Source organism: Hyperolius riggenbachi, chromosome 3, assembly GCF_040937935.1.
Source record: "Hyperolius riggenbachi isolate aHypRig1 chromosome 3, aHypRig1.pri, whole genome shotgun sequence".
In the NCBI taxonomy this organism is placed as follows: domain Eukaryota; kingdom Metazoa; phylum Chordata; class Amphibia; order Anura; family Hyperoliidae; genus Hyperolius; species Hyperolius riggenbachi.
In genome coordinates this window covers 47,579,997-47,592,953 of record NC_090648.1, presented here as the reverse complement: position 1 = coordinate 47,592,953, position 12,957 = coordinate 47,579,997, and the positions used below count along the sequence as shown (strand labels likewise).

The 12,957-nt window shown below is 45.8% G+C and overlaps 1 protein-coding gene across 1 annotated transcript in view; it reads left to right on the top strand.

Moving 5' to 3' along the window:
- The window catches only part of LOC137560950 (mucin-3A-like), a 99,151-nt gene that overhangs the window by 65,522 nt on the left and 20,672 nt on the right, over positions 1-12,957 (top strand). Inside the window, exons 9-10 of the mRNA XM_068272138.1 lie at positions 8,628-8,725; positions 10,093-10,160. Of these exons, the coding sequence (XP_068128239.1) occupies positions 8,628-8,725; positions 10,093-10,160 (166 nt within the window). The remainder of the gene's footprint in view (positions 1-8,627; positions 8,726-10,092; positions 10,161-12,957) is intronic.

Here is a 12,957-nt window from a genome sequence, read left to right as displayed (position 1 = left end):
CCAGCAGACACAGAACAGTACACAGAATGCTATATAGTGTGGCTGAACGAGCGGTGTACTACTGTTCCCAGCAGACACAGAACAGTACACAGAATGCTATATAGTGTGGCTGAACGAGCGGTGTACTACTGTTCCCAGCAGACACAGAACAGTACACAGAATGCTATATAGTGTGGCTGAACGAGCGGTGTACTACTGTTCCCAGCAGACACAGAACAGTACACAGAATGCTATATAGTGTGGCTGAACGAGCGGTGTACTACTGTTCCCAGCAGACACAGAACAGTACACAGAATGCTATATAGTGTGGCTGAACGAGCGGTGTACTACTGTTCCCAGCAGACACAGAACAGTACACAGAATGCTATATAGTGTGGCTGAACGAGCGGTGTACTACTGTTCCCAGCAGACACAGAACAGTACACAGAATGCTATATAGTGTGGCTGAACGAGCGGTGTACTACTGTTCCCAGCAGACACAGAACAGTACACAGAATGCTATATAGTGTGGCTGAACGAGCGGTGTACTACTGTTCCCAGCAGACACAGAACAGTACACAGAATGCTATATAGTGTGGCTGAACGAGCGGTGTACTACTGTTCCCAGCAGACACAGAACAGTACACAGAATGCTATATAGTGTGGCTGAACGAGCGGTGTACTACTGTTCCCAGCAGACACAGAACAGTACACAGAATGCTATATAGTGTGGCTGAACGAGCGGTGTACTACTGTTCCCAGCAGACACAGAACAGTACACAGAATGCTATATAGTGTGGCTGAACGAGCGGTGTACTACTGTTCCCAGCAGACACAGAACAGTACACAGAATGCTATATAGTGTGGCTGAACGAGCGGTGTACTACTGTTCCCAGCAGACACAGAACAGTACACAGAATGCTATATAGTGTGGCTGAACGAGCGGTGTACTACTGTTCCCAGCAGACACAGAACAGTACACAGAATGCTATATAGTGTGGCTGAACGAGCGGTGTACTACTGTTCCCAGCAGACACAGAACAGTACACAGAATGCTATATAGTGTGGCTGAACGAGCGGTGTACTACTGTTCCCAGCAGACACAGAACAGTACACAGAATGCTATATAGTGTGGCTGAACGAGCGGTGTACTACTGTTCCCAGCAGACACAGAACAGTACACAGAATGCTATATAGTGTGGCTGAACGAGCGGTGTACTACTGTTCCCAGCAGACACAGAACAGTACACAGAATGCTATATAGTGTGGCTGAACGAGCGGTGTACTACTGTTCCCAGCAGACACAGAACAGTACACAGAATGCTATATAGTGTGGCTGAACGAGCGGTGTACTACTGTTCCCAGCAGACACAGAACAGTACACAGAATGCTATATAGTGTGGCTGAACGAGCGGTGTACTACTGTTCCCAGCAGCGACACACAATGACTGGGGGGGACCCTGGCTAGCGTGGCTGGAGCGCGAACTACCCTGCCTGCCTACCCAAAGCTAAACCCACAGACAAATGGCGGAGATATGACGTGGTTCGGGTATTTATTTACCCGAACCACGTGACAGTTCGGCCAATCAGAGCGCGTTCGGGTCCGAACCACGTGACCCGTTCGGCCAATCACAGCGCTAGCCGAACGTTCGGGGAACGTTCGGCCATGCGCTCTTAGTTCGGCCATATGGCCGAACGGTTTGGCCGAGCACCGTCAGGTGTTCGGCCGAACTCGAACATCACCCGAACAGGGTGATGTTCTGCAGAACCCGAACAGTGGCGAACACTGTTCGCCCAACACTAGTCTCCACCACTCGATATGGCAGCATTTCGCAGGCCAGAAGCTTGGCTATGCTGGCTGTTACTGCCACAGCCCGGGGGTCATTTGCTGGCAATTTCCTCTTGCGCTCAAACATCTCCGAGACAGACAACTGAACCGTAGGGCTGCACACTGAAGGGCTGTTGGTTGTTGTGTTTGATGAACAGTGGGATGTTTGGATAGCATGTGGCGGCTCATGCTGGTGGTGGAGAGGTTGTTAATACTTTTCCCCCTGCTCAGGCGGGTCTTGCACACCTTGCAAATCGCCATAGTACCATCCTCAGTGCAGTCTTCAAAGAAAGCCCAGACTTTGGAGCACCTGCCTTGCTGGCGATTTCTGTTTGCGCCTCTTTTGCCTCTCACTTGAACTTCCATGCTTGTGGTGCCTGAAATTGCGCGCCGCCTACCTTGTGGCACAAGGCGAACTCGTGCAGCAGTGGGTTCTTCAACAGACTCATCTGTGCTGCTGCTACGACGGCGATGTTCTCGTTCACAAACAAAATCTGGGTCTATGTCCACATTGTCCATACCCTCCTCTTCCATCTCCTCAAACTCGTCATATGTCATTGTGGGGGGCCGCCGCCGTGGAGTAGAGCTCCCCGGAACAACCTCTGCGCAGCTCACTCCAACGTCGTCTTCCAGATCTTGTCGGCCGACCTCCTGCAATTGCAACCCCTCCTGCCCAACTTGCTCTGGGATTTGGGTTTCAAAGTCCTCGGACTCGCCTTGTATTTCAGTGCGAGGTGCATTTCCCACAGTTAATGGTTGTGAATCCGGGCACAACATTTCTGGCTGTTCCTCCATTGACCTTTCAAAGGTGGAAGTTTGTTGGGCTGGGAATAGCTCCTGCGAATACCCCATTGTGTCCTGAGGTAATTCATCGGACTGGTTATCTGGCAGTTGTGTGCGTGGTGTCGCTGCCGGTTGTGTCAGCTTTGTGCCCACTGGCTCCTTGTAACTGGCTGAGGACTCGGACCTCGTGCGTGATGTGCTGGTGCTGCTTAACCCACTGCTGGACGCTTGAGAGGTCATCCAAGTAATTATCTGGTCCTGTTCTTTTGGAATCGTGAGGGTTGTTGTCCTGGACAACATGGGCGGTATTGAGTGGGTTTTCTTGGGTGCTCCCCTGTGGCCTGTACGTGAACCGTCAGGGGAAACACCTCTTCCCTTGCCCCTCCCTCTTTCACCGGATTTCTTCCTCATTTCACTTATCCTTAAAGTACACGCTGACTGGCAGCAGTACAGTGGCAGTACAGAAATGCTATACAGTGGTGGGTGAGCGGTGTACCACTATTCCCAGCAGCGACACAGAGCACAATGCTATACAGTGGTTGGTGAGCGGTGTACCACTATTCCCAGCAGCGACACAGAGCACAATGCTATACAGTGGCGGGTGAGCGGTGTACTACTGTTCCCAGCAGACACAGAGTGGCAGTAAACACAATAATGCTATATAGTGCTGGGTGAGCGGTGTACACAGAGTGGCAGTAAACACAATGCTATATAGTGTGGCTGAGCGAGCGGTGTACTACTGTTCCCAGCAGACACAGAGTGGCACTAAACACAATGCTATATAGTGTGGCTGAGCGAGCGGTGCACTACTGTTCTCAGCAGCGACACAGAGCACAATGCTATACAGTGGTGGGTGAGCGATGTACCACTATTCCCAGCAGCGACACAGAGCACAATGCTATACAGTGGCAGGTGAGCGGTGTACCACTGTTCCCAGCAGACACAGAGTGGCAGTAAACACAATAATGCTATATAGTGCTGGGTGAGCGGTGTACACAGAGTGGCAGTAAACACAAAGCTATATAGTGTGGCTGAGCGAGCGGTGTACTACTGTTCCCAGCAGACACAGAGTGGCAGTAAACACAATGTTATATAGTGTGGCTGAGCGAGGTATACAGAGTGGCAGTAAACACAATGCTATATAGTGTGGCTGAGTGAGCGGTGTACTACTGTTCCCAGCAGACACAGAGTGGCAGTAAACACAATGCTATATAGTGTGGCTGAGCGAGGTACACAGAGTGGCAGTAAACACAATGCTATATAGTGTGGCTGAGCGAGCGGTGTACTACTGTTCCCAGCAGACACAGAGTGGCAGTAAACACAATAATGCTATATAGTGTGGCTGAGCGAGGTACACAGAGTGGCAGTAAACCCAATGCTATATAGTGTGGCTGAGCGAGCGGTGTACTACTGTTCCCACACAATGACTGGGGGGACCCTGGCTAGCGTGGCTGGAGCGCGAACTACCCTGCCTGCCTACCCAAAGCTAAACCCACAGACAAATGGCGGAGATATGACGTGGTTCGGGTATTTATTTACCCGAACCACGTGACCGTTCGGCCAATCAGAGCGCGTTCGGGTCCGAACCACTTGACCTGTTCGGCCAATCAGAGCGCGTTCGGGTCCGAACCACGTGACCCGTTCGGCCAATCACAGCGCTAGCCGAACGTTCGGGGAACGTTCGGCCATGCGCTCTTAGTTCGGCCATGTGGCCGAACGGTTTGGCCGAACATCATCAGGTGTTCGGCCGAACTCGAACATCACCCGAACAGGGTGATGTTCTGCAGAACCCGAACAGTGGCGAACACTGTTCGCCCAACACTAATAGGCAGATCCAGCCTCTGTATGCAGATAATATTCTTCAAACCCACCTCGGGTTCTCTTTAAAGTACAGGAAAGTGGAAAACCGCTCTGAGGCCCAGTGCACACCGAAAACCTCTAGCAGAGCTGCAAAACGCTAGAGGTTTTTGAAGCAGATTTTAGAGCTATTCTAGGCATGTTTAGAGACGTTTTCTAAACATGCCTAACATTTTTTTTGGAGCATTTTTGTGTAGCAGATTACAAATATTGTTACAGTGAAGCTGTTACTGAACAGCTAATGTAACAAAAACACCTGGAAAACCGTTCTGATCTAGCGTTTTTCAGAGCAGTTTGAGCTTTTCCTATACTTTACATTGAGGCAGAAACGCTTCTGCAAACCACAAACATGCGGCAGGAGCCACGTTTGCGGTTTGCTAAAAACCTCAAACCGCTGGCGTGCACCATCCCATTGAAATACATTAGCCAAGCGTTTTCACAGGCGGATGCGGTTGGCGGATCGCTGCTAAAACTGCTCGGTGTGCACTGGGCCTGAAAAATGCTAGATCAGAGCGGTTTTCCAGGCGTTTTTGTTACAGAAGCTGTTCAGTAGCAGCTTTACTGTAACAATATATGACATCTGCTACACAAAAATGCTCCAAAAAACTCTAGGTATATTTAGAAAACATCTCTAAACATGCCTAGAATCGCTCTGAAATCCGCTTCAAAAACCTCTAGCGGTTTGCAGATCTGCTAGAGGTTTTTGGTGTGCACTGGGCATTATGAACATTACACCAAACCATCAGTAGACTAAAAACCATATGTAGACTAGTCTATAGTGCTGAATTGGGGTCATTATGTGAATTCCTATACAGCAGGAGCTGGAAAATTGTCTTGAAAAAAATCACATCTGATTTGCCTCTGCACACTTCCACATTTGACTAGAAAAATGTTTTGGTTTATGTCAGACGGGAAAAATGTTGGCAAATGTTTGACAAGAGGTAAGAGGCGCCCTTGGGGTACTTTTAAAATAGTTAGTATACCACTGTGTTAGAGAAACCTCTATAGGGGCATATATCTAATAAAACAAAAAACAAAAGGTATGGACGGATCCTACCTTATGAAGTTTACACTCAGGGTATCGTAAAAAGAATACTTTAATATGGTACTTTTAAATTGACAACGCGTTTCACGGTAACCACCGCTTCATCAGGTCGAGTAACGTGCCTTTTGAAAAACAACAGATAAGGCACAATGAGGCGCGACATTCACTCTAAAACAATGTACAGCATAAAACATAAAGCATAATATGATTTAAAATCATCCTATTAGGATCATAATGGCAAACATCATGTCTTATTGCAGTCTAGGAGGCAGAGCCTTATCTCAATTATAACATACACTCTTAGACACAACATATATAAAAACTAAACTCATCCTTGGCATACAAATCATTAGAAGTCATTGCTATTTAAATAAAATAAAATAAAATAAACATACGTTCCAGAAAATTATAAGCTCATACATATCGTTAAATAAATCCTAAAGCTAGTGCAGGAGCCAGACGACGACTCCTATGCTAAGGTGCGTCCCGATTGGGATGTAAATTTCAGATAAATATGGGCAGTGGGACCTATAGGAAATATAAATATTGTACCAATAGAGGGGCTTTTAAACGGAGGGCTGTTAGATAAAAGGTATAGCAGCTAATAGCCAATAAGGTAAACAATAGAAAAATAGTACTATGTACAACAAATAGTTAAAACATGCAGCGCCTCCAAACTATACGGGGGCTACTTTAGTAGTCTGCAGGGGTCCCTGTCTTAGTGGGGAGGGAGAAACTTTTTTTACCCCAAAGGGTGAAGTCCCCGGTCTCAGGCGCCTATGCGGCGTTCCCTGCTGAAAGCGGGACTAAATACGCTGTCCCGAGCGCTTGTAAGGCTGTGAGCGTGGCTTGCAGGGTCACAGGTGGTCATGAGACCATAGTGAGTGCGTGGGCGCGCAAGGGGGGGCGGCGCCGTCTCCTGGGAGATCAGGGGCGGGCCGCCTCTCCGCACGAGATGCGGCGGGAAAAAGTGTAGCGGCCAATTTTAGGGGGGAATAAATATATATATACCACTGAGCAGTCTAGTTTATGGGTGAGGGGAAACAGTACATATGGGAAGTTAGAGGATATACTATGGAAATAAATATGTGAGAATACGCATAATCAGATGAATCAATAGTTCTACAAATATGAGATATACATTTTCAGCCTACACAAAGATATACAGTGATTAGGGGGCTACAATATACATATTATTACTCCATGGCATGCATAAAGAATATAAATACATATTATATATTTCCTCCATTTGGAGAGTGTACTAGTGAGGGGAATGCATTGCTGGCTCTGTAAATAAAGGACACATGTGTATACTCGTTAGGGATATGCCTCTCTGTACTAATAAAGGGCTAATTGACCGGGAACCCTGAGTGTCAGGATACGTGTAAATATTCGTCTGGTAGCAAGTTGTGGCGTATGATAAAGGCTAGGTGAATTTCTGTGTGTGCCCCTCACGAAAGAGTTTAGTTAGAGCACCATTATACTTAAGGATTACTAGTATAACTGGTGATCTATCCATTATGAGGGCCTCAGACTCTGAGCAGGAAGTCAGTCCGGGGGGTTATAAATTATGTTCCAAACAAATGTTCAGCCCCTCCGGCTGTAGTGTGCTTAGTCTGTAGATCCAAAACATTTCTCTGGTCTTCAGTCTATTCTTGCGATTTCTTGTAGAATCCGCGATATGTTCGATGGGGCAGATTCTTGTTCCATCTATTTTATTGTTGTGGAAGTTCCTAAAGTGTCTTGATAATCCGTGGTTCAAGTAGCCGTTAGCAATGTTTCGTCTGTGCTGGCCCCATCTTGTGCGAAACTGTTGTGTAGTATGGCCCACATATTGTGATCGTTAATTTGATCCGGATCTTTTTTGTGAGTCGAATCATCCGGATCACCACAATGAACGATTCGGTTCACAGTGGATGTCTGTCTGGAAAAAACAGGAACATACAGAATGTACAGTGCAGGGAAAGTCCTGTCCTGTTTCACCCAGTCTGCTTCCCTAGTAAAATGATTTAAATGATTTGGTTCAAAGATCCGGATCTTTTCAATGATCCTATTCAAATGATCCGAATCCTTAAAAAGATCCGGACTTCCTATCACTAACCTGGAGCAACTGCTTTGAGAGCTGCATAACGCAGCTCAATCTGACATCCAACTTCAACATCACCATGCGTTGCGTTAGGGGCACGTTATGCGACCATAATGTCCCCTAAAACGCCATCTCTTGGTGGGAAAGTAGCCTTAAACATCAGGTATGTAAGTGACAGTTTCTGTCCGGCTTCGGGACTGGGTGGGACTGGGTCAGACTATAGCATAACCCTCACTGATAAGTAATTACAGCCATAAAATACTTCCCTATCAGTAAATAGCATCTGAGAGCAGGGAAGAGATACAAATGGTCAATAGTTCATAGATTTGAGCTCTGACATACTTCAATGAATATGTCATTGAGCAGAGATAATAAAACAATACAAACTTAAAAACTGAATTTAAAAATAAAATAAAACTGTAGGATATCTAAAGAAAAATCATTTTCAGGAGACTGAGGATAAATGCAATTGTTTTGCTCATCAGATTATTTTCACCTCAGATGTCCTTTAATGTCCAACAGCGGTTTTTTTTTGTTTGTTTGTTTAGTTTTTTTACTTTATCCAGTCGCCTAACCCTATCCACCAATATTTTTGGCACCAACATAGGCGTCAATATTAATATCTGCAATTAGCAGCTAAAAGCAGTAATTTGTGCACTAGGGCCCCCCCCCATACACACACATAGCGGGTGGCCCTGGTGCCCGCTATTTTACTACGCATTTCGGATACCCAAATTACCACTGATAGTCACTGAGTGCAGCTGTTAACATTGCTGGGAGCGGGGCAGAAAGTGTGTGTGCGCAGCTGAGCTGTGCATGTGCAAAAGAGCGCAGCTGGCCAGATTACAGGGGGGCATAACAAGAAATTGGAGCCACCAGAGAGGACAGTGAGGGAGCCCACACACCTCATGGGGCTGGAGGAAGCCCCAGGTAAGTATAAAGACACCAATAATTCATGTGTCAGGTTTCCTTTAAAGTGACAAATCTTTGCCTGAAAGTAGACTGCATGTTAAACAATATCGTTATTTATGAATCTTTTTTATTTGCAGAGATAAGAGTAGTTTCCAGTTGGAGGAAGATGAATTTGAGACATGGAGTATTAACCGTGGCTCCTTCAATCCAGGCATCGTGCAAGAGCCTGAAACATGTAGGTACCACTAAAGCATGCATGGTTAGATTAGTATTGTCTTGTACTGTAAATGTACAGGTTTTGGGGGGAGATATGTGCTGTCTCATAGTCTCCTGCTGTCTGCGTCACCATGCAGGAGGTGGGACAGACTCATAGTCTCCTGCTGTCTGCTTCATCATGCAAGAGCAGGGGCAGACTTATAGTCTCCTGCTGTCTGCTTCATCATGCAAGAGCAGGGGCAGACTCATAGTCTCCTGCTGTCTGCGTCACCATGCAGGAGGTGGGACAGACTCATAGTCTCCTGCTGTCTGTGTCACCATGCAGGAGGAGAGACAGACTCATAGTCTCCTGCTGTCTGCGTCACCATGCAGGATGAGGGGCAGACTCATAGTCTCCTGCTGTCTGCGTCACCATGCAGGAGGAGAGACAGACTCATAGTCTCCTTCTGTCTGTGTCACCCTGCAGAAGGAGGGACAGACTCAAAGTCTCCTGCTGCCTGCATCACCATGCAGGAGGAGGGACAGACTCATAGTCTCCTTCTGTCTGTGTCACCCTGCAGAAGGAGGGACAGACTCATAGTCTCCTTCTGTCTGTGTCACCCTGCAGAAGGAGGGACAGACTCAAAGTCTCCTGCTGCCTGCATCACCATGCAGGAGGAGGGACAGACACATAGTCTCTTGCTGTCTGCGTCACCATGCAGGAGGAGGGACAGACTCATAGTCTCCTTCTGTCTGTGTCACCCTGCAGAAGGAGGGGCAGACTCATAGTCTCCTGCTGTCTGCGTCACCATGCAGGAGGAGGGACAGATTCATAGTCTCCTTCTGTCTGTGTCACCCTGCAGAAGGAGGGACAGACTCATAGTCTCCAGCTGTCTGCGTCACCATGCAGGAGGAGAGACAGACTCATGGTCTCCTTCTGTCTGTGTCACCCTGCAGGAGAAGGGATACACTCATAGTCTCCTTCTGTCTGTGTCACCCTGCAGAAGGAGGGACAGACTCATAGTCTCCTGCTGTCTGTGTCACCATGCAGGAGGAGGGACAGATTCATAGTCTCCTTCTGTCTGTGTCACCCTGCAGAAGGAGGGACAGACTCATAGTCTCCAGCTGTCTGCGTCACCATGCAGGAGGAGAGACAGACTCATAGTCTCCTTCTGTCTGTGTCACCCTACAGGAGGAGGGATACACTCATAATCTCCTTCTGTCTGTGTCACCCTGCAGGAGGAGGGATACACTCATATCCCCTGCTATCTGTGTTATCGTGCGAAAGGAGTCACCCTTCAGGAAAAGAAACTGACTTGTAGCTTTCATCAGTCCTGACAGCCCTTTGACCTTTTTTGTCCTCTTTGATAGTGAATATTAATAAGCATATCTTCTTCTTCCTTACAGATCTGTCTGGCAGCAGCCAGAACACTGCATTTCAGCCATCACTAGAAAGAGTCAATACTTCCATTCAGGTTTGTTCATTTTTGTATTCTTCTTTCTAAGTTGTGATAATTGCGTTCAGTGATGATCGTAATCAGCAGGGCTGGATTTACCATAAGGCACTGTAGGCTCGTGCCTACAGGTGCCTGATGATGGAAAGGCAGCTCAGTCCCCTCCCTGAGTGCCTTCCTCCCTCCTTCCCTATGCAAAGTCCTGAGCAGAGTGTAAATGAGAGGTTACTCACGCTGCTCTCTGCATTCCATTGACTAGATCGTCCTTCAATCAGGGGCACCTCTACCTACTTAATTCTGAGGGTACCACTGGCTACAGGGACACCTACTTATCTGTAGCTACCTATGACAGGCAAGGGAAGTAAGGGAGAAGTGATAGCTGGGACAGCCAGTATACTTGCGGTGCAGTTTGGTGGGTGGTTTGTAGGTTCCTGAAGGGCAAAGTTTAGGGTGCCAGGACATCTGTGCCTATAGGCTCCTGTGATGTAAATCCAGGCCTGGTAATCAGCTAATTACGAGTACGCAAAATTTCACAAACATTTTCACAGTTACGTTTATATGTAATTACGATTTGTAAATTTAACTGATTTCATACAGTGTTTCGTATTTTTGCCTAAAATTTTGTGTAATTTTGTGCTGATTTTGGCAGTGAATAGCACAGCCCCCATACATGGTAGTGACACCAAAATTGCTACATATGTTAAGGAGAATAGTGGGTACAAGCCAAAAAAAAAAATTCCAAAAATACCTTTTAGTTTTTGAGAAAATCGATTTTAAAAATGCAAAGAAGTGGTTTTAAACAACAAGCAGTTTTAGTAGCAATAGCGTGTATGGGGGCTTTGCTGTTAACCACTAAATTTGGCACAAAATGTCACGAAATTGTGCGAACATTATGCAAAAAATTATGTGAAATGATGAAATATTACTATAACATACAAAATTAATTACGATTTTCCCTGAGATTTTGCATTACGATTATTGCGTTATTTTCTATTATTATTATTTTGGTTCTGTGCCATTTCCAAGCCCAGGTGTCTGAAGCTGAGCAGTGCAGTGACAACACACAGTTTACTACTGACCTAACTGCCAAAGCTGAAGGTTCAAGTGTGTGCATCACTCACAACATATAGTGAACTGCCCCGTTCGCTGTTGTCACTAGTGGTGTCCCCGCTCACTTAATTCTGGCATGCAGTTGTAATGGAAGTAGGCTTCCCCACCAGTGTGAGTCCTCTGCTTTGTCACTAAGGGGGTTCTCTTGTGAGAGTGAGAGAAACTGTTTAAACAAACCTGAAGCGAAAACAAACCTTATTGTATGTGTAGTACAGATAAGGTATAGAACAGTAGTAGTAAAGAAAAGAGTCTAATAACATTGTATCATTCTGTCACAGGTGCAGTTTTAAAACTACACTCTGTCTTTTAACCACTTCACCACTGAGGGGTTTTACCCCCGGAGCACCAGAACAATTTTCACCTTTCAGTGCTCCTTCCATTCATTTGTCTATAACTTTATTATTACTTATCACAATGAAATGAACTATATCTTGTTTTTTCCACCACCAATTAGGCTTTCTTTAGGTGGGACATTATGCCAAGAATTATTTTATTCTAAATATGTTTTAATGGGAAAATAGGAAAAATGTGGGAAAAAAAATCATTATTTTTCAGTGTTCGGCCATTATAGTTTTTAAATAATGCATGCTACTGTAATTAAAACCCATGAAATGTATTTGCCCATTTGTCCCGGTTATAAAACCGTTTAAATTATGTCCCTATCACAATGTTTGGGGCCAATATTTTATTTGGAAATAAAGGTGCATTTTTTTCAGTTTTGCGTCCATCCCTATTTACAAGCCCATAGTTTATAAAGTAACAGTGTTGTACCCTCCTAAAATAAATATTTAAAAAGTTTAGTCCCTAAGGTAACTATTTATGTATTTTTTTTAATTGTACATTTTTATTTATTTTTTTAATTACAAAAAAAAAATGGGGAGTGTGGGAGGTAATTAGTTAATTTTTGTGTATAAGTAGTGTATTTGTATGTGAAAAATGCTTTAGGGTGTAGTTTTACTATTTGGCCACAAAATGGCAACAGTAACTTTTTGTTTAATGCGATCTCCAAGCATCCTTCCGGACGCTCGGAGGAAGTACGAGGAGGCTGGGAAAGTGTTTTTTTTTCACAATGACCGAGCTGCATAGCGGAGGAGCAGCGGATCATTGCGGGGCTTAGATCAACAAACAGGAATGGATTTTCCCGTTCATTGATCTCCGGGCGAGCGGGCGGCGGCGTGTTTACGAGCGGGAGTGCGCGCTAGAGCGAGCGGGACCGCGGGCAGTGGTGGGAGCACGGAAAGTACGGATTTCTCCGTCCCTGGGGGTGAAAGGATGGAAAAGGGGATGGAGAAATTCGTATGGGCGGGGGTAAAGTGGTTAAGCTATAAAGAGAGTAACCAAGCAGCTCGGGGTGACCCAAGCCACTAGGAATGTGTAGGGAGCTAAAAGAGACTGAAAAGCCCTCCTACTAAAAAGCAATGCTGAGTGTGGTTTGCCTTCTTAAAACAGAAGGCACCTTGCAATAATCTATCTTTAAGTGAACATCTGTGGTTGCCCACAATGCACCACTACTGAATATGCAAATTATCTGTTTATGCCCCTGTAGCCAGGCTAGCATCAAGAAACAGGCTATCTACATGTGGAGTTGATGTGGCTGTGTAAAGTTTAAAGAGCCTCTGCATCCTGAAAAACAAAATCCTGTGTAACGGTTGGGATTAGCAACTCAGATGTCTGATTATATGGTGATCTGCAGAATCACCAATAATGC